The sequence below is a fragment of the Etheostoma spectabile genome, chromosome 9 (assembly GCF_008692095.1).
Source record: "Etheostoma spectabile isolate EspeVRDwgs_2016 chromosome 9, UIUC_Espe_1.0, whole genome shotgun sequence".
Lineage (NCBI taxonomy): Eukaryota > Metazoa > Chordata > Actinopteri > Perciformes > Percidae > Etheostoma > Etheostoma spectabile.
The window spans coordinates 29,818,923-29,838,724 of NC_045741.1; the positions used below are offsets into that span (position 1 = coordinate 29,818,923).

General features: G+C 43.4%; 2 protein-coding genes across 9 annotated transcripts in view; both read right to left on the minus strand.

Annotated features, from left to right (window-relative positions):
* The window catches only part of LOC116694931 (Myb-like, SWIRM and MPN domains 1), a 6,688-nt gene extending 1,212 nt beyond the window's left edge, over nt 1–5,476 (minus strand). The window contains exons 1-18 of one of the 2 annotated variants that reach the window (XM_032524855.1): nt 5,383–5,476; nt 5,092–5,164; nt 4,928–4,998; nt 3,800–3,874; nt 3,457–3,541; nt 3,227–3,325; nt 2,455–2,995; nt 2,219–2,274; nt 2,019–2,185; nt 1,806–1,936; nt 1,616–1,719; nt 1,431–1,508; nt 1,249–1,331; nt 1,110–1,164; nt 913–963; nt 586–660; nt 314–502; nt 97–229 (exon numbers count right to left, since the gene is read on the minus strand). In XM_032524855.1, the coding sequence (XP_032380746.1) occupies nt 97–229; nt 314–502; nt 586–660; nt 913–963; nt 1,110–1,164; nt 1,249–1,331; nt 1,431–1,508; nt 1,616–1,719; nt 1,806–1,936; nt 2,019–2,185; nt 2,219–2,274; nt 2,455–2,995; nt 3,227–3,325; nt 3,457–3,541; nt 3,800–3,874; nt 4,928–4,998; nt 5,092–5,164; nt 5,383–5,438 (2,122 nt within the window). In that variant the 5' untranslated portion in view covers nt 5,439–5,476. Of the gene's footprint in view, nt 1–96; nt 230–313; nt 503–585; nt 661–912; nt 964–1,109; nt 1,165–1,248; nt 1,332–1,430; nt 1,509–1,615; nt 1,720–1,805; nt 1,937–2,018; nt 2,275–2,454; nt 2,996–3,226; nt 3,326–3,456; nt 3,542–3,799; nt 3,875–4,927; nt 4,999–5,091; nt 5,165–5,382 lie in introns of both variants that reach the window. The other variant, XM_032524854.1, reaches the window with a different exon arrangement.
* The window catches only part of suco (SUN domain containing ossification factor), a 49,707-nt gene that overhangs the window by 607 nt on the left and 29,298 nt on the right, over nt 1–19,802 (minus strand). For 2 of the 7 annotated variants that reach the window (XM_032524852.1, XM_032524849.1), the window contains 13 exons: nt 19,209–19,229; nt 18,846–18,901; nt 17,624–17,715; nt 17,000–17,065; nt 16,356–16,439; nt 14,673–14,754; nt 13,137–14,489; nt 12,932–13,019; nt 12,719–12,823; nt 12,256–12,410; nt 11,837–11,928; nt 10,868–10,923; nt 7,800–10,269 (listed from right to left, as the gene is read on the minus strand). In XM_032524852.1, the coding sequence (XP_032380743.1) occupies nt 9,718–10,269; nt 10,868–10,923; nt 11,837–11,928; nt 12,256–12,410; nt 12,719–12,823; nt 12,932–13,019; nt 13,137–14,489; nt 14,673–14,754; nt 16,356–16,439; nt 17,000–17,065; nt 17,624–17,715; nt 18,846–18,901; nt 19,209–19,229 (2,802 nt within the window). In that variant the 3' untranslated portion in view covers nt 7,800–9,717. Of the gene's footprint in view, nt 1–7,653; nt 7,680–7,799; nt 10,270–10,867; nt 10,924–11,836; nt 11,929–12,255; nt 12,411–12,718; nt 12,824–12,931; nt 13,020–13,136; nt 14,490–14,672; nt 14,755–16,355; nt 16,440–16,999; nt 17,066–17,623; nt 17,716–18,845; nt 18,902–19,208; nt 19,230–19,802 lie in introns of those variants that run through there. The other 5 variants (XR_004333312.1, XR_004333311.1, XM_032524850.1 and 2 more) reach the window with 5 other exon arrangements.

The following is a 19,802-nucleotide window of genomic DNA, read 5'->3' on the forward strand; positions in this document are numbered from 1 at the left end:
TGTGTGTGTGTGTGTGTGTGTGTGTGTCCTACATTGTCTGCTTGATATGAACTGTTTTAACGTTTTAAATCATGGCTTTGTGAGTGTTAAACATACTCTGTGGGCCTGAAGGCTCCTGGCTCTCTTTCACCAACAAGCAGGTAGTTTGGGAGTGGGGGGAGGGGTTGGCTGGGTCATATGGACTCACTATCATCCCGATGAAGGGGGCTCCGCCACGTGAGAAATAACTCTGGAACAATCAGGACAGAGAGAATCAGATCACGTGTTCCCATAGACTAACTCCAGCGGGACTACTTTCATTTAATCATTTCACCTGGAACTGGTCCTGTGTGTTGATGTCCCGTACTGAAGGGTTGGGGTGGAAGGTGGGATGCGAGTGGTACCAGCCCACCACACTGAAGCCCAGCAACGACAGCACGTCACAGGCCTGTGTCTGAGACACCGGGTCCATCTCGCACTGCAAACCTGTACTCACACTGTTGCATGGCTCTGCTGCACAGATCTGCACGGATACACAGAATCGTTTGTAAATGCAAATGTCAAAATCTCAATTGTCCACATTTTGGTTTTCACTCCTTTCCCTACCTTTAATACTCTCTCTTCCTCACTGAAAGTTCCGCCTAGCAGGCCGATGACTTCCCCCCGCGACACGTGGGCATGCTGTAACAAAACATTTGATCATTTTTGGAAGATTTAAATCAAATAAAATGAATGACCGAATAAATGAAACGATTGTTTCAGATTTTAATTTTAATGATGTATTGGCCTGCCTTACAGGTCAGTGAATTAACAACATAATCAATTGATGGTGCATGCAACACACGGAAAACATTTTCTTCATGAATAACTCGTAACATGTGTGATGCCTAAGGGAAAATACATTCAGCCTGTGCGGTTGTGCGTATGGCGTACCATGTCCATTATGAGAAGAGTCTCTGCACACACAATAACCTGGAATGGTTCCTGAGGAGAACAAAGAGGACATTTTAGTACCCTTTCAACTTATATTGAGGTATACATGACCTCAGATTAAATAAGTGGTGAAACTCCCATCTTGCCAGAAACATTGCACACCTGATGACTGATTGATGGGATAAATGGCCACTGACCTGTACATCCTCCCCAAAAGACCTGCAGGGAATCAGCTGGAAGGGGTCAATAGACCTAGAAAAAGGAGTGAAAGTAGTTACGCATATATAAATATGTAATTACAAGGTTGTCGGAAAGTCCACGCTCACTCACGCTCACCCCCTTAATCTGGAGATCTTGCAGGGTTTGGGCTGCTTCTTCAGCTCTTCTCTCCGCAGAGCCACTTCCTCAGCACTGAGATGCTAATGAAACACCGTAATAGTAACTATAGTAAATGAGAACTTATCAAGTGATCAATTCGTGTGTGTGAACAACCGCAGTGTGCGTCTGAGTGTCCAAACCTCATACGTCTGTCCCTCCAAATCTTTAGAGTCACGCCAGTTCCCCCATATGTCCCGCACGCGGCGCTTCCTGGTCCGCTAAACCGTGCAGCCAATCAACAGTTAGCTCAAAGTCCAGTAAACCCATAGGTTAGATGCTTGAGGTTTGGTGTCTATGTGGGAGTTAGGTGGTTATGGGTACCTACCATACTCTGCAGTCTCTGGGCGAGCTGGTAGGCCTCATACGCATCTTTGCCCTCCTTGTGCTTGGAGCGGTCCACCACCTTTGGCCGATTATAGACTGCTTGCTCTATAAGAGAAGAGGCAGAGCTCCAAATGAAAAGGGAAGACAGATTTCTTTTTAAAAGAACACAAGAATGCCGTTGGTAAAGTTACCGCAATTGAAGTTGATGGCTCCAATAAGCTCCAGGTAGGTGTGAATCCTCCCAATGCAGTTGACGTCCCCGCAGTTCTTCAGTCCAGGGCGGACTGACGTCTTGTTGAGGTACTTGGGCTTGCTCTTCATCCTGGTGAACAGAAGAAGTAATGAGCACCTCTTCTGCAGCGTTGTCTTGAAAGAAGTTACCAAAACATGTTTTAAGGTTTTACCATTGGTCCAGGATGTAGTTTCGGATCCTAAGGTATCTTTCAGGAGTCTTGGATGGTCGTCCCTCAAAGAACTCTGGGATAGCTTGTTTCTCATCCTCAGTGGTGGTCTCCATGTCCATCTCTATTTCCTGTTCAGGGGGCTTAAGCTCCTCCTCCTCTTCTTCTTCCTGCTCTTCCTCCTCCTCCTCCTCCTCCTCCTCCTCTTGGTCTTCTTCTGGTCTATCAGCTGCACTCTGCTCAGTGTTATCAGCAGTATCTGGGGAAGCAAATAGGAACTACAGTGTAACTTAACAAAAGCAAGTAAAGGCCATCACCAAGAGGTGGATTTACGGTACGAGTCAAAAGTGTGGATGCGTTTTCCCATTCGAGTGACTAAGGAAGTGTGTCCAAACCTTTGACTAGTACTGTACGTGAAAACAGCAGGCATGAGTCTTACCTGAGCCATTGCTACAGGCCTCTTCCTGTGGACCAGTCTGTGCTGAGCTATCAAACTGGGAGCTCTGGCCTCCATTTTCATCTGTCATTTGCTCCGAGTCCGTCTGAGCCCATGCTTGAAAGTCTTTTGATGCTCTCTTGTTGCTTTTCTCGTCCAGCCCAGTCACACTGGTCTTCTCTAAAGAAGGTAGGGGAGATGAGGATTGGGGACTTTGTGGAAACAGCGAGGTGTGGCTGGGCTGGTCCCTTGTCTCTGTCAGACCTGCCTCGTTCTGCTCCTCTGTGTCTGCCTGGATCTCCGTGCCTGCTAGCTGCTCGGGCTCGCAGAACTCAGCCTTGAGAACAGCCTGCGGCTCAGCATCGCCGTCTCCGTCATCGCTCAGGTCATCAGTGATGTCTACCTCCTCATTCTCGTCATCAGAAAGCTTCTCTATGCGGACAGTGTTTGTCAGAGAGGATGCACGACTGGAGGTGGGCTGAGGGGGTTGTAAGTGCAGCGCAGGTCCTGCAGAGGGAGCTGCAGCTCTGGGTTCTGATTTAGCCTGAAAAAAATTATAATACAGATGACGAAAGGCATTGTTTATTCTTCATTCTTATTCCCAATCCTGCCTGAGGAATGCGCTCTGGTTGAGTTTATATGTGGGATACTACAATTAAGCTTGGATTAAACTCAAACACCCTGCCAGCTGCTCAGAAAATCAGGTCTAAAGTCCTGTAGTGGGCACTTGGCGTTAGCAGCAAAACAAAAGGTGGAATGTAAAGCAAAGTCTCACCTTATGTTTAAAATACTGCCTGGCATAGCTCTTGACCTGCATAACGGAACGGCTACCCACCAACTTGGCAATCTTAGTCCACCTTCGGCCAAACTGAGCCTGCAGAAAAACACAACACAGACACCTAGTATTTTAGATAATACTCTAACATATACAGTACAACAAGTATTACATTTGTTATAGGCCTGTTCAGTGTAAACCTAAGAGGCCCTGAGCCAAGAGAAGCTTACCAGTCCTTCCTCAAACAGTTCTTTCTCCTGTTTGGACCAACGAGAAGAGGAGCCTGAGGCAGAGGCAGACGTCTTGGCTGGAGACCTGAACCCCCCCGACAGGTAAAAGTGTGAAATGAACGCCAATTACATGTACTCTGCTAATGTGAAAGGTGCAGTCAGCGATTCTTATCCCAGCCGCAGCTCAGTCTGTGGGGACTTGCTTTGAAGACTGAAAGATTTTGCAGAACCCCCAAACTGCTCCAGCACAATGCACAAAGGTTGCCCTACGCTACCCCCTATCAACAATCTTTCTCCAGGATCGCTGACTCCACCTAGAATGCTGGAGGAAGAATTGACTTACTTCTTCACTTTGGGCTCGTTGGTCGCATCACTTTCCCAAATATTGTTAGGAATCCCCTCACCTGTCAGGTAGTATCTACAAGCCCAGTTCAGGACCAATAAATTTAATACTGATTGTTATCCAAACTGTGTATTTGGAACAAATGTACTGTGCATTATAGTTCAACAGACAATGACCTGAAACAAAAAAACAGTTAAAAATCAGACAGATAATCCTACAATTTATCATCAAAAGTCAATTAAACATATTCATCATTAATTTTTGTACCATTGGCCCAGCAGCTTAAAGAAGCTCACTTAGTTGACATTTTGAAATCTAGATTGAAAACCCACCTCTACTCATTATACTACAGCCAAACATAACACACCATCCAGTCTCTGCCCTTCACAAATACACCTTTTCACTTATGTTGCTTATTTTGTATTGTTTATTATTACTGCTGTAATGCAGTTCAATTGTTTTGTTGCTGTCTGTTATGTTCCTTTAATTGTAAAGTCCACTGAGACCACGTCTAAGCGGTGATTTTTAATTTGACAGAATTTCCCTTTGGGGATCAATAAAGTATTTCTGATTCAGATTTTAGACTTTACACTTGTGTTGTCCTCCTGGGTCAAAACTGAAAATTAACCATTTTTTATGCATTTTCAACACTTTTGACACTTTTTCGATGCGTCTGAGATACTTTTTAAATCACTTTTTTTCAACATTTTCTTCATTTTTGTAACTCTACCATCAGTATACTGTACACATCACTAACAACAACATATCACCACTAGTTCTACACTTTTTTCTTTTTCGAATTCATGGTCAAGAAACCTCATTTATATGAAATTAAACCATTTTCTTGTCTTTTGTCAAAAGTTTTTGGGGGCAAATAAAACACCCAAAATTCAATAAAGTAGTGAACTGATCCTTCAGCGTTATATGGAACCATCCATGTAATATTTGGACAATTTGGATGAAAGAATATCACATTTCTGATATAAAAACTTTTAAAAACGGGTCAAATTTGACACCAGGACCACAGGAGGGTTAAATAAAATGTGATTGATTGATTAGGTCTGCAGTAAAGCTACCGAAGACTGTGCAGCCGTTATGACAATGCATACGCGGCCAGTGAAAGGATACTGTTCCTCCAGCAGCATCCTCTCGATCACCTCCCTGTTCTCTGGGCTGATGGAGCTGTCCAGCTCCCATGGCTGCTCAACACAGAGAGACACAGAGAGTCAACAACGAGCATAAGCAGTCACACAGGAGTCCGCTGAAGGACTGTTAGCTTCGTCAACTCATACCAGTATGCCTGCGCTGCTTTTCCACGCGGACTGTATGAACTGCTCCTGGCCTAAACATCCTCCATTCAGCTCACTGCAACAGAAAGGAAAGAAGCCAGGGAGAAGGACCGAGGAGACACCTAGCGTTAGCATCTATCTGACCCGCGAGACAGCTAGCTAACCGCCGCTGTAGCCTGCACCGTGAGGCTACACACACAACGACCAGGTCTCCGTAAACTAGTGTGGACTATAGCACACGAGAAAAACAGACTGTATGACTGTTAATTCATTAGTTACAGTAAATATTCTCACCTAGTACTGCTTTCAAACTCGTCTCCTTCGATGTCAACATCCACCTCGTCCTCCATGTTGGATAAACGTAAACAACGGGGGAGAGAGAAAGAGAGAGAGCGCGCGAGCGAGAGAGAGAGAGAGCTGGAGGAAAACAGCGTTCAGCTCTGCTCACAGCGACACCTTGTGGTGGGATGTACCAATCTCTGTACTGCTCACTATAACGACACTGCTAAAAATCCTGCTGAATGAATGTGTTCCTGTTCTACTTTATCACTTTTATTATTGTTAATAGGTCGAAATATTTTTTTCAGACAAAGTCACCAAAGAAGTTACTTTTTGTGGCTAATGTTTGATTGCCAAAGGCTAATGTGAAGGTTGGTAATGTTTCTTCTTGCAAAGTCTAAAGTTCAGTCAAAAGTAGAACTGTCCTGATCCATACATGCTTTACAATTGTTTATTTTATACCCTGAATAACACAGTTGCCCAGTGCTCACTGCAGTAGGTAGTAAAAACAATTTGATTGGCCAAGATTCTTTGCTTTATTATATATTCATAATGTAAATGTAACTTTATTAATTACAATTTACACTCTGTTGTTATTACACACAGACCTGAATAAACACACGTCCAGTCCCTATACATGCATTGATGGACTGATGTCAGAGTGGGGGGGGGCTGCCCATGGAAAGGCACCCCGAGCAGTTGGGGGTTTGCACCTTGGCAGTTTCCAGAAGGTGAACACCTATCCAGGTCCCAGTCTACCACCATACTTTGGTCCGTATGGGGACTTGAACCAGCGACCCTCCAGTTCCCAACCCAACTCCCTACAGACCGAGCACCTGCCACCCACGTAATACCACAGATTCCAAGCAATGAATTCCTATATTTTCTTCAGTGTCCTATAGTATATTTGTGGGTATGAGTGTCAGTGTCTACATCTCCAGCATGAGCAAAATACTGAGATTTATGTTCAATTTTAAATCAACAGCAGGTTAAGACAAGTGTTTAGCTGCTAAATGTTGCCAAAACATTGTTCATAATGTGGGACATGAACATTTTAGATTTAATATTCAATGTATTTGACTGTAATATTGTTGAAGAATTTCTACAACAATTACACAATTTGTAAAACATAGAATTTCTCAAATTCTTGGAATAGTTTAACCACTGTAATCATAACAGTAACATTTCCAACAACACATGAAGGAGGTGTAATGCTGCCTTACATGCAGGCCCAAAGTGCCAAGCGGGCTTTTATTTTATAGCAAGAGCAAAAGCTTTCCCATCTCAGCTTTCTTAAGCCTGTTGTGTGGTTGTACTGAAATACTCCAGTTGAGATCTTGATTAGTTGAAGTAAGCAGCACATATATCATGTGCATCAGTGTGCTAATGTTGTGCATGTAAAGCCCAAATCTTATTTCAGCAATACCCCCATGGTCAGTTTTAGTGAAATCACCCCTTTTATTTTGTTTTTGAGTCAGTCTGTCTTTATGGACTAGGTAGCGTTAAGGATTGATTCACGATTGACAAACAGTGGCTGAATATGAAGACACCCACAATAAAAGACAAAGTGAAAGACAACAAAAAAAAAGTTTTATTTAGAAATTCACAGTTTCTAATGGCACTACACGTTTCGTAGTAACTCACTCTTGCACAAACATACTGTGCCACTCTTCAGAATAATCACACAGAGAGAGAGAGGGATAGAGAGAGAAAGAAAAGATAGCACTTGACATAAGGTAGAAAAACAAAAAGGCATGAAGAGTCCTACAAAGTGCTCGCTGAGCTCCTGAAATGTCTCGCCGAGGGCATTCTCCTTATTTGCTGTGTTGCAGGATAAGCCGTTTCAAAAGTAGTCTTTCTCATAACACACACTCACACAAACATAAGATCATACACATTCAAAAAGGACAAAAGGACAAAAAAAAAAAAAAAAAAAAAAAAAAAAAAAAAACTTGCTCGGCTTTTTAAACATACAGTCACATTAATAGTGTTCCAAATTTACCCATCTTTTCTGCGCTCCCTTTATTCAACAATTGATATTAATCTCTTCACAAACCACAAGTATCATTCAAGGTGGGGCTAACATGAAGTCATAGAGCCATGACAAGTGAATAAAAGACGATAGTGTACACTGAGAGTGAGGATGCACAGATCAGCTAGAAAGCAAGCATGTAGAGTCATTAGAGCGTTTCAAGCTCCCCTGTTAGAGTGGCTAATAAAGCAGGCATTTAAAAACTTTTCTTTACAGTCACAGTAAGTCGTGCAATTTCTGTGTGGTGTGGGTGTGTGTGTGTGTGTGTGTGTGTGTGTGTGTGGTGTGATTGTGTGTGTGGTGGTGTGTGTGTGTGGTGTGGGTGTGGGGGTGGGTGTGTGTGTGTGTGTGGTGTTGTGTGGGGTGTGTGTGTGGTGTTTGTGTGTGTGTGTGTGGGTGGGGGTGGGTTAGAGATATGCAAAGAGAAAAAGGAGCTTTATAAGCTGGTCAGGAGAGGTAATGACGCTCTTTTGGGAGCGTAAAGTGAGAAGAAAGTCCTCTGTCAGAATGTACCCAAGTGCAACCACACAGAGCCAGTCAGAAACTGCTTTCATAAAGAAAAATATACATTTTATTATTTAAAACTACGTTTACATTTAAACATTATACTGTATGTTAACGTAGGTCAGTCATGTAATCATGAACAGGGCGAGGTAAAATGGGTTGGCTAGCGATCCGACACAGATTCTGAAATGAGCACATAGAAGACAAGACAATAACACTCAGATTGAGCCTTTCCACTACGTCCCACCCAGCTGCTCTCAACAGAATACAAAAGCAGCAGCTTGAGGATCCTAAGAAGCCTGTAGTTTTCTAAATCAATACTTCATCTTGTTGCTGCTGCAGGATATGTGACTGCTATTGTGTTGGTCAGATATTTCAGGCACAGGCAAACAGAGTTAGGGGCTGCCATAATGTCAGAGCCCAAGCTATATAAATAATAGAAAAAAAAAAAAGAATTCCACCATGGTCATGTATCAGTGTGGTTGAGAGAATTTCACTGCAATATTTTATTTATGCAACATACTGTCATGGATAAACTGCTTTGACACTGCAGGATTGGGAGACAGGCGACAAAGTTAGAAAAATCTGCAGTCATTTGAATAAATAAATAGATAAATAAAACTGGTCTGTCAGACTAGGCTGCAGGGTGCCAGTAAGTGCGAGTGGGTGCAAGTGTGTGACGGAAGTGTAAACATTCAGTTTTGCACAATGTGCTCCTACAGTACATTGTGCCCTAAACAGCAATAAAGAGAGGAGCATGGCTCAGTATTGGATAAAAGAAACAATAAAATATAACTGAAAAAAGACAATTAAAAAAACCTATGGGTTGCCTTTAGCCTGTTCTCCACAGTCACAATTTCCCCTTTTACAGTGCAATTTCTATTTACGTGGTGTGGGAGCGAGCTCCCTGGGCCCAGCCCAAACTAACCAGGTAGGGACAGTTCACAGAACAATCCATTGCAAATTAGTAGGATCTACAGACTGCTGCAATTGTATTTGTAATATGGGGTTAAATAGGACACTAAACTGAAAGGACGGACACATTCGGACATGTAAAAGTCTGTTCTTCATTCAGCTCTGATGGTTGGTTTGGAACAGACTGACAGAGACAGATGAAGAGAAAGAGATTCTGGCGTACAATGAAAGTTGAACACTCTGGTCCCATACCAACACCTGCAGTACTGTTAGGATGCAATAAAAAGTCAGAATGTGTAACATGATGGCAATGAAAGACAGAAGGTGATAAGGATAATAGAAATAGTTGTCATGCTCCACAGTTCTTTCACACAGAGACTTTTCATCCAAAAGAGCAGCCTAATACTTCTTGATGCCCACTTAGGTGAAGGAACGTAGAGTTGAGGCCGGCACCTCTCCTCACTGTGCTCAGCGTGGGGATAAACGCTTAATGGTGCTCAACTGTCATGGGACAATGTGCTTATCCAGTAGAAAGAAAAAAACAAACCTCTTCAACGCACTTCAATGGATTTGACTTGTAATAATGTTTCACTCCCCGCCTCGGTGTCTCTGTCCACATCAACAATTCTTTAAATGTCATATTTGTTTTAGCAGTAAAAAGGTTGAGAACCAATATAAAAGGCACATAACCGTGAACAGCTCTTTGACAGGAGTGGATGAGGACTGGATGATGTGGAGCTACTGCTGCCAGAGCAACTTCAGTTCCACAGTGTGCCTGGGTGCTCATGGGAAATGTGGTTCATTTGGATGCAGTAAAACCTCATCTCCTCACAAGTCAGCTACCATATAGTGTGTGTATATGGTTCTTAATAGAAAGTCGTGTAAAAGTAATAGAATATTCAGACATGTCCGGTGACTGCTGTCATCCCGATGGTCCCGACACTGATTTCCTTGTTTCCCTTTATAAGCTGCTGCAGGCTGGGCAGAGAACCCAGGCTCCCCCGCCGCATGGAAGGGAACGGCAGTTCCGTCTGCCGCGACTTCCGCCGCTTCATCGAGCGCTTCTCCTGGCGGGACTTGGTGGGACACTGATGGAGGGAGAAAGACAGGCCGTGTCCGTTGCACAGGCCGGCGGTGGGGAACACGGGAGAGGGAGGTGGGAGACGGCTTGTGTAGGACTCCTCAGAGTGGGTGGACGAGGTGCAGCTGCTAGTCTCTGAGGGGAACTCCTTGGAGGTGCAAGTGGGCAGGGATGACAGCTCCTCTGCAGAGGGAGGGGGAGGCGGTGGGAGAGAAGAGGGAGGAAGAGGAGGAGGTGATGGTGGTGGTGGCGCAGGGAGGCATGGGTGGAAGCCGTTGCAGTTTAGATCCCCGTTTGTGAGTGGAGCAGAGGGATTGTCTGGCATCAGAATCTCAACCTTGTCCAATGATTTTGTCTTGCAGCGCTTTTTCTACAGAAAAACACAAGACAGGAGGAGCTAATGATAAAAGAAACACTTCAGATAAGGACAATATACATCTCATAATGTAAAGTCATTAACCACTTTTGCACTAGACACTGAGCTCATACAAATGGATCAAAGAAGGAGGGGAAAGTTTCATAGGGAATGATGGGATATAGGAGACACAAATATGATCAAAACTACTTATCTTAAAAGTGTTTATAACTGACCAGGGCTGTGATACAAGTCGACAGTGCACCACGCTTTACTTTCATCATCAAATGTTTCACAGAATAAGAGTAGTGTGTGATGGGTTTAAACTTTGAGGGACGTGCATTGAAGCCTGTTCTCAAAATCGTATGACATGCCCAAAGTGTCAGCGTAGAAGTGGTTAACAGGCATTTGGAGAGGGCTGAATCTTAACACTCTTCAGCTGCTCCCTTATCTTGGCTACTCCACTGAGCTCAGAAATCCGTGACTGACGAAGAAGCCGTTCACTGCTCTAGCACACACTTATTGTACAGGCAGACTGACACTAGAAAACACACAGCACTTTAAGTAAGGTGGCCGTCACAGCCAACAGCAGCAGTTGGAACAGACACTGTACCTTTTTCTCTGGAGAAAACCTTAGAGGTTCTACAATGTACAAGTCATCTGGACCTACTGGGGAGGGGAGAGAGGGGCCAGGTTAATGATGGAATGGCAACCAGGAATACATACATGTAAGCATGAAGTGACCTTGCAAGTAGTTTTATTAAAGATGCAACGGCAAAAATCAATTTACCAATCATGACTGTACAGAAGATAACAAGTAATTTCACTAACACTAGGATTTTTCTAAAAATCACAGAAAACTGTGTCATTTTTATTTTCAATTACTACTTGCAAATGTCTATCATGAGTAAGCAAAGCATCATGCTCTATTATTACACTCCTTTAGCCAGTGTGTGAACAAAAGCTGGCAATGACAGCCTTCAGCTTCAAGAACACACACAAGGACACACACACACACACACACACACACACACACAAGGACACACACACACACAAGGACACACACACACACACACACACACACACACAAAAGGACACAAGGACACACACACGGACACACAGCAGGGGGAGTTTTAGGTTTCTTGAGTCAAAGACTTTTTTCTTTTATTGCTTGCACCAGCCTCTCCCTGTGGGCTTGTGTTGCTCGAGGTACTGGCAACACCAGGGATTTCAGCCACTAAGCATGGCAACATATGTGAGAGGAACCAGTTGAGAAATAGCCCGAATGAGATTTGGAAAGACAGAAAGAATTAAGAAAGATTAGGATAGTACTTGGATGTGGACAGTTGTGCAATGTGCAGTGAGAGCTGCAGCAGTCGGACGCAACTAGCCTGAAAAGTACTACAGTAGCAAAAATATGATATTTGCAATGAGCTATGACTGTAGCATCAAGACGCAATGTTGCTTATGTTTCAATGACAAAAAAAAGAGAGAAACAGAAAAACAGAGGAGAGGGCAGGTTTGAGGAGAGACTTGAGTATAGTGTGTGTATGTGTGTGTGTTTAGGAGAGGGGGCTCTTACCTTCTGTAGAGGACAAGTGGAATGACTTGGAGCGAACAAGGGGACAGGCGACCCTAAGCTTTAGGCTCATGTCGTCATAGGAGGAGAAGCATCTGACAAGAAAAAATTTGTTTGACATTTGTGTTGTTTACAATGTCACTCCTCCAGTGGCAGAACCGGAGGGACGGCCTTAGGCAAGCAGATCACAAGTGAAGTAAGGAAGTGATACAATATGTTCTATTCAAAAGCAGCAGCATATGACTGGGTGTAAGGGATCATGATGACAGCTCTGAGAATGGTAGAACAATACTATTATAAATAACTAACTGAATTAGAAGCCAAGCCTAGCGGAAGAGTTTGTGTGTGTGTGTGTGTGTGTGTGTGTGTGTGTGTGTGTGTGTGTGTGTGTGTGTGTGTGTGTGTGTGTGTTTGAGACAGACCTCTTGGGGCTGGGGTAGTGGTTGCTCTGGATAAGGGGAGCAGCGTTGGTGTTGGGAGCGGGAGAGGAGCTGCGGCAGCACTGCAGACACAGCAGGAGGCCCAGAGACAGACACAGAACCAGAGAGACCACCAGGTAGCTCTGACGGTCAGATACCTGCAGAGGAAATGTCCAACAATGAAATCACATCCTTTAAAATAGCACACTTTTGAACATATGCACATTAATGCTTTTCTTCACATTAAGCTGTATGTATGAAGTAAATATTAATTAGTTAGTTAGCAGATTGTTTATTTTACACTGAGTCCTAAAGTGAGGTCTTACTAGAATCAAAACTGGGTACACGCCATAGTACCATTCATAGGATAAGTATGTATGTATGTATGTATGTATGTATGTATGTATGTATGTCTCAAGCAATCAAAATTCATTTATTTAGTATCCAATAGATACAGGTACGTTACCTCTCTCTGCAGCTGGCTGACCGTAGCGGTGAGATTGAGCATCAGTTTAGTGACGTTCTCCAGCTGGCTCTGTAGGACCTGGATGGAATCCGTTTGCCTCTGGTCCTGAAAAGCAGTAAAAAATAAATTTAAAAAAACATCAGACAAACACCGACAAGTACTTTCTGTTATGCTTCTACTTCTCTTGCTCGTATGTCCTTTGTGTAAACTGACCTGCTCCTCAGCAATGCGGGAGGTGTTCTGCAGTTTGATAATGGTCTTATTGAACGCTCTCTGCATCTCTTCCATTTGTTTACGATATCTGAGCAACACAAATGCAAAAAATACATCCTGTAAGGAACCCTTCCATAATTTCATATACATATAAATCTAATATGCAATCCAAAACATAAGCTTGAAAGAAGGGCTATCTGTTTACCTCTGGCTGAGCTCCTCCAGGTATCTGCTGGACAGACTCATGTTCATCTCCAGGGCTTTGATCCGGTTGTTCAGCCTCATGAACACACTTTCCTTCTGGCTGGAGCCGTGCACCGCTCCCCCGTTCCCGATCATCGCTCCACCATTATAATCTCCTCCATTCTGGAGCTCTGCATAGAAGTCTGTTGCTGACCGGTGGCCATTTCCAATAGTGCTCAACAGGTCTTCTTCTAAGGTGTCTTCCACCCGATGGGGCTCTCCGGTGAGAGAGTCCCCCTGCTCCCCGTGAGTCTGAGAAGTCTGGACATTGTGTCTCTGCGAGTCCCCACTGTCTGCACTTGACTTTACTGCGTCTGTATCAGTCAGTGGGAGAGCTGCTGGCAGTTCAGTAGGTGGGGGGATAAGATCTTCAGGCCTTGATGCAGTGGGAAGAGGCTGAACAGGCTGCTCCTTGACAGAGGAAATTACAATACCAGGAAAGGCTGTCTCGGAGGCCAAAGTCTGTGGGAGCGAGCTCACAGTAAGGGCGGGGGTGGCACTGCTGGCCTGTTGCGTCTCCGGGATAGTGGCAGCTTGGAGGGGTGGAGTGGGGAAAGGGTCTAGGGCTGCATCTTTGATGGGAGGTAGCAGCTTCTCCTCATGGGAGGGGGTAGGCACTGTCAGGGAGCTAGGGAATTCTGAGAAACTATGAGGGGGGATAGTGGCTGTTCTGCTAGGCTCTAGGAGGATGTTGAGCTCTGGAGTGTGTGCTTCAAGGGTGTGAGTGTTTGGATGTGTGGTGTGCATCTCACCCAAGACATTTCCCTCATTGCCCTTAGCAGACACCTCAGGCTCTGGAGCATTTTCTGTGAGGGGAAGAGCTTCTTTGACAGGTGTGGGATCAGGGGCAGGGATCAGCGGAGGTGTATATGTGAGGGAAGGGGTGTTTGCATCAGGGTGTGTTTGTGTTTGAGTTCTCAGCTGCCTCCGCCTAAGGTTGCGGAGTCTTTCCTTGGCCAGCCTGGCGGAGCACCAGCGATGGAGGAGCTCCTGCAGGGTGGCCATGCAGGACAAAGACAGGGAAGAGAAGGAGGAAAAAGGACAGTAAATCTGGCTCTCCCACTGGTTTCTGTCTGCCTCCCTCCTCGTTGCTTCCTCCATCTTCTCCTCCTCTTCCTCCTCCTCCTCTCCCTCCTCCTCCATCAAGGTGACAGTAGACTGTCTGGGCTCTTCGTCCTCCTCCTCCTCTTCTTCTACCAGAGTGACAATCTGTCTGTCCTCCTGGGAGTCTGGTGATGAGGAGAAAGGTGTGGAAGAATCACTGGAGACAGAGTCCTCCTGGGTTGCTTTGTGTTCTGGATCTGCAGGCTCAAGTCTGGAGGAAAGACACAGATGCAAATTCAGAAGCATTTTAAAAGATTTTTTCTGTTTCTTGTAGGATTATAGAAGAAACGTGATGTAACAACATCTAGTTGTATTGTAGCTGAATTCATCCTTCTGTGACATACATAAATCCCTTTACAGTCATAATGGTTTATTGGTCTTTAATTGGTCTTACACTGCAGAGTCCTTTGGTGTTTCAGCTGGTATATGTGCAACTTCTGTGCTCTCCTTCTTTTCCTCCTCTGCTGTTGTATTACCTAACATTTACAAAAACACACAACAGTTAAACTCATAACAGGTTGCTGTTTAAAAGTGCACAAACCCATATAACTTGTAGTGGCAGGTTTTTCCCCAATAAGTCTGTAGGAGGCAAAGAACAGAGAGCCTTTTCTGGTGTCTGGCAAGCCCATGTTTGGGAAAGTCAAAAATACTGTGAACCAGTCTAGTCCAGTTAGAACTGATCTGTCTCACACACTCTCACTCTTCCCTGCCTACTCTGCGGGTGAAAATGGAAATCAGAACTAAACAGTAAAGAGTTTCTCCTATGAAAATAAACAGTAGGCTGACTTTGTGGAATCCCATTTCAATAAAGGAAACTACATCTTTGTGGCAGCTCATAATTTGCAAATTATACAACTCTTGGAACGAGTGCTCTAACTATTACAAAGCGGGTCTTTCCGGAAGAAGTATCTTTTATTTTAGAGAGAAATGCAAATCTAAAAATAAATTGTGTAGCAGCATAAGCAAAATAAACTAGGTGACAGGCAGAGTTTTCCCTTTAACTCGATGCCCCTGGGGAAAAGCTGAGTAAGTGAGTCATTTTGATGCAGCGCTCTGTGGGGTAAACAGGGTTAAGAGCAGGCTTGGCGTCAAAGGCCCCGCTCAGTCTTAATTCATCTCAGCTCCTCTACCAAGAAGTAAAAATACAGATAGCCTAAGTTCTGCTGAAAGGCTGTTTGAGACCTGCCAAAAGCCAAATAAACATCTGGCTCTCTTGACTCACATACACATGGACAGTCAAGGCTGTGCATTTGCTGGCACTTTAGAGGAAAAAATAAAGTGACCCAGTTTTAGCAGCAGTTAATGTTAATATGTTGGACGACAGGCATGGTTAGAGACAGGGAGGAAACAGGCAGCTGAACAGTGCGAGTATGAGCAGAGCGCAGGAAAAGAGTGACAGAGAAAAGAGGGCAGTTTCTATGGAATAATTGTTGTGCTATTTTTAAAAAAGGTCTTTGTGAAGAATAATAGTCCTGGTGTTCTGCAATACTTTCAATAAAAAGTCATTATGTAGTTGTAATGAATGATTATGTTTCTTCTCTTCTGTTTGTAGACAGAGTGGAAGTGGTTGGTAGGGGACATGTGACACACCAATGTTGCGTCTAAGGAAGAAGCAGAAGCTCTGGGATCTTTGTTTAAGCGCAAAATCTGTTTCAATTGGCTTTTATTGCAATTTATTTTGCAAATTGATAAACTAACCTTTTCACCTCAAGAATAAAGTGTCAAATTTGTATATGTATTTGTATATGGTATATGGGGGGTGGCAGTAGCTCAGTCCGTACGGAGTTGGGTTGGCAGTAGCGCAGTCCGTAGGGTCGCTAGTTCAAGTCCCTGTTTGGACTTGAGTATGGAGTGTGGCCTGGTAGCTGGAGAGATCCCAGTTCACCTCCTGGGCACTGCCAAGGTGCTCTTGAGCAAGTCACCGTAACCCCCCTCAGGGCGCTGGTCCAGAACTGGCAGCCCATTCACTTTGACATCTCTCCATTTAGTGCATGTATAGCACCTGAGCATGTGTGTGTAGTTCAGGCCTGTGTGTAGTGTAGGAACAGGAACCACTGAGTGTATGAGGGATAAGTACCTCCTGTTTCTGCTCCACCCTCCAGCTCCGGCTTTCCGCCCAGCACATTGGCAGCAATGTTGTTTACCATGTTTAGGATGGCATCTAGATAAAAACACACAATACAGTTATTTTGAAAAGCAGGAGGTTCCCGGTAAACACGGTGACAGGCAGCAGCATGTGGCGTGTCAATTAAACCACAGGCTTTGCCATTTGTTATTAATTTTTCTCTTACTCTCCCCTCTGATGCTGCTATTCTAAACTGTTTCAACATGATTACCCCTATTTTTCTTTTCCTTCTGCCCGTCTAGAATTTGGTCTGCAATTTTTCATGGTTTTATGGGCAGGAAGGGTTGTGTGTACAGCATTTGTGTGTGGGGGTGCATCAGTCCTCCCTTTGCTAAATTAGGACACAGAGGGGCACCAGTGTACTTCTGCATGTGTGGTTAAAAAGTAAATAATATTTATATGTTTAAATAAATAAAAATGTACTGGAAGCTGAAAAATGGCTGCAACCCAAACCCAATTCTACATCTATGTGCAATAACGAGTAGGTTAAGATACTGAAAATGTATTCAACTCTGCTCACACTGCTGACACCAACCATGTTTTTGTAGCTTATCTTCTGTACATTAGTCTTTGTATATGCGTTTGTGTGTACATACTAGTTGCTGAGCCAAGCAGGTTTTTAGAGGCCTTGTCCTCTGATGGATGGTAGCCTGTTGGATAGTCTGAAGAAAAGGACATACTGCAGGTTATATCTACATCAAAATACATGACTCCACTTAAAAGTCCACGCGATAAAAATGAATAACAAACAGTAAATAAATGTATTTTTATGGGATTTTACAATAAATCACAAAACGTTGCAATCATTTTTTTTCTGATCACATTTTAAATTTTAGAAATTAAGAACAATTGCAAGCAAAAACAGGGACATAAGCTGTGTCCGGGGGCCGAAACGTTGCAACAACTGAGTTGATAAAGCTTTGCTGCAAAAGGCCACTTGATGTAAATAGTTAACTCCAGCCCACGTTACTTAGTGACTAAGTTAGAGAGCAAGAATGTAACTTGTCTCTCTTCTCAGGGTCCTTTGTAGCCCTGTAATTTGCAGCGTACGTTTTCTTATGCCAGGTAAAGCCGATTAAAAGGGGTTCATGTTAGTAGGTGCATTCATGTTCTTCCCTAGCAAAGTAAAATTGTAAATTTGCAATAAAGGTTGAGAAAAGAAGTTGGACAAGATATCCTTTAACAATTCCCATAAAAGACATACCAGGTGACCATCTTACCATAGTCTTCATCTAAATACTCCAGTCTCTCTGAAAGATACTGGGAATCTGCTATCTCCTCATACTCCTCCACCATGCTGGTACCAAACACCCTACACATAACACAAACACAAATGCAGTGTTACATAAACATATATACCTACCGAAAAGGTGAAGGGTTGTTATCACTTCACAAAAAGGTGGCAGCTTTTTTGAGCTAACGTTAGCAAGCAAACAAATCATAGATGGCTGAAACATTTTTGAAATGATTTCCATCTACTGTTATTGTTTGTAATGAGAAAAGTTGATTATTTTATGGATTTCACAAATCCCAGTATGACACGTTATGCTGTAAACCATTTAAATCTGAGCATGCGTGCACATCTGAACTAGACTAACATCGGGTAAGGGCCCATGCTGCACAGCTCAAATACGTAAAAATGTGACTTCATTGTTTTACAGTTTTACAGCCCCTTTAAACTCCAACAGCAGTTCCTTTAGAACAAGCCCCTGATGACCCTGCTGATCTGGGACAGACATGTAAAGTATGGTACGTACAGTACATGTGGCTTTGTGAGATAAACTGTGTGTACATGAGAGGGCTTGGACTTAGGAGTAAATCTTGTAGGGTTAAACACATTGACTAGTAACCATAACAACAGGTGGATGTAACAAACATGCATGTGAATTGAAAAATAGAGAGTGGTTTGATGAAATAGTTTGACATTTGATTTGAAACAGTGTTGCAAAAAGTGGTTCTGGCTGAATCAAGCAGTTTTTACAGTACAGATGCATACAGTTAGCTGTTCTCGGCCAGTGTTTCTACTTCCTTAAGAAAGAGCAGTAACCTTAATGATTCCTCCCAGGCTAAGCTGCAATGGAACTCAACTTTAGGGTGTGTAAGACACACCCTAAACTTTCAACTTTCATCTTTTTTTACTTTTAAAGATTATTTTTTGGGGGCTTTTCCCCTTTATTTGATAGTGACAGTGGATAGACAGGAAAGGTGGGAGAGAGATGGGGGATGACACGCAGCAAAGGGCCGCAGGTCGGATTCGAACGCAGGCCGCTGGAAAGGCCTCAGCCTTCATGGGGCACACCCTCTTACTGGGTGAGCTAGAGGACGGCCTAGTGTGTAAGATCTTTAACGTTGTATTATTTAATGACAATTTAGAGTCAGGAAATCAGAAAGAAAGGTCTTAGAATAAAGAAGGGGACTGGGATGAGCCATTTGCCATCTTACCTGATTAGACTGAGTGGACAGAAGTGTTCTGATCCAAAGTGGGAGAGGAGTTCAACCTAAAAAAGGAAAATAGATAAACTATTAAATTAAAAATATCATCCACAATAGTCCCCTTGTCAATAATATGTGTATTAGTATGTGTGTCCACTCCATAAACCCATAATCCACCAGTTATGTGCAAATAAATACTAGAATTGCCAAGCGTTGAGAACATGGTATATGTGCATGTTCTACTCTTTTACCATCTTTTACATGCATTAAAGATGATGCTCTGCCAAAGCTCACCCATTACAGTGTATGACCATTCCAAGAGTGCGTTTAACAGTGCATCATAACCTCTGACAGAGAGAGAAGAGTGCTAACCTTTATGTACTTGATGAACATCTGATGCAAGAGAAAGACAGAAGGAGAGAGGAAATAAAACAGAGAGAATGAAATCAGTAAAGACTGATTCAAGCTACAAGCAAGTCTTACAGTCTGGCTCTTTCATAAGACAAACACACTGCTGGAACACACTGGGTTATTGTTCTAGAACAGTCCACAGGCTAGACACTGAAAGCAGTAAGAAAGAAGCACAGGCAAGACACAGGGACAAGACAGACAGAGACAAGCTCAGGACAGATGTCAAACATCAGAACGAGACCGAACACTTTTCAGCTGCTTCGATCAGTGTGGTAACCAAATCAGATAACCCTCAAACTTTCTAGACAAAAGAATCAGTTTATGCAATAAAAAAAAACAATTATTTTCTAATAAAGCACATGAATCACAGTAAGCACCCACACGTAATACCTACTCTTGCCATATATAAAGCATCATCATCTGAGCATTAATCAACTGTTTAACAGGTCTGTACAGTGAATATTTAGTGAGGAACATTGTGGGTAGAAATGTGAGGGGAGAGACGGCTCAGAAAAAACACAGAAACAGATATTTTCACCAGCAATTTATTTTTTT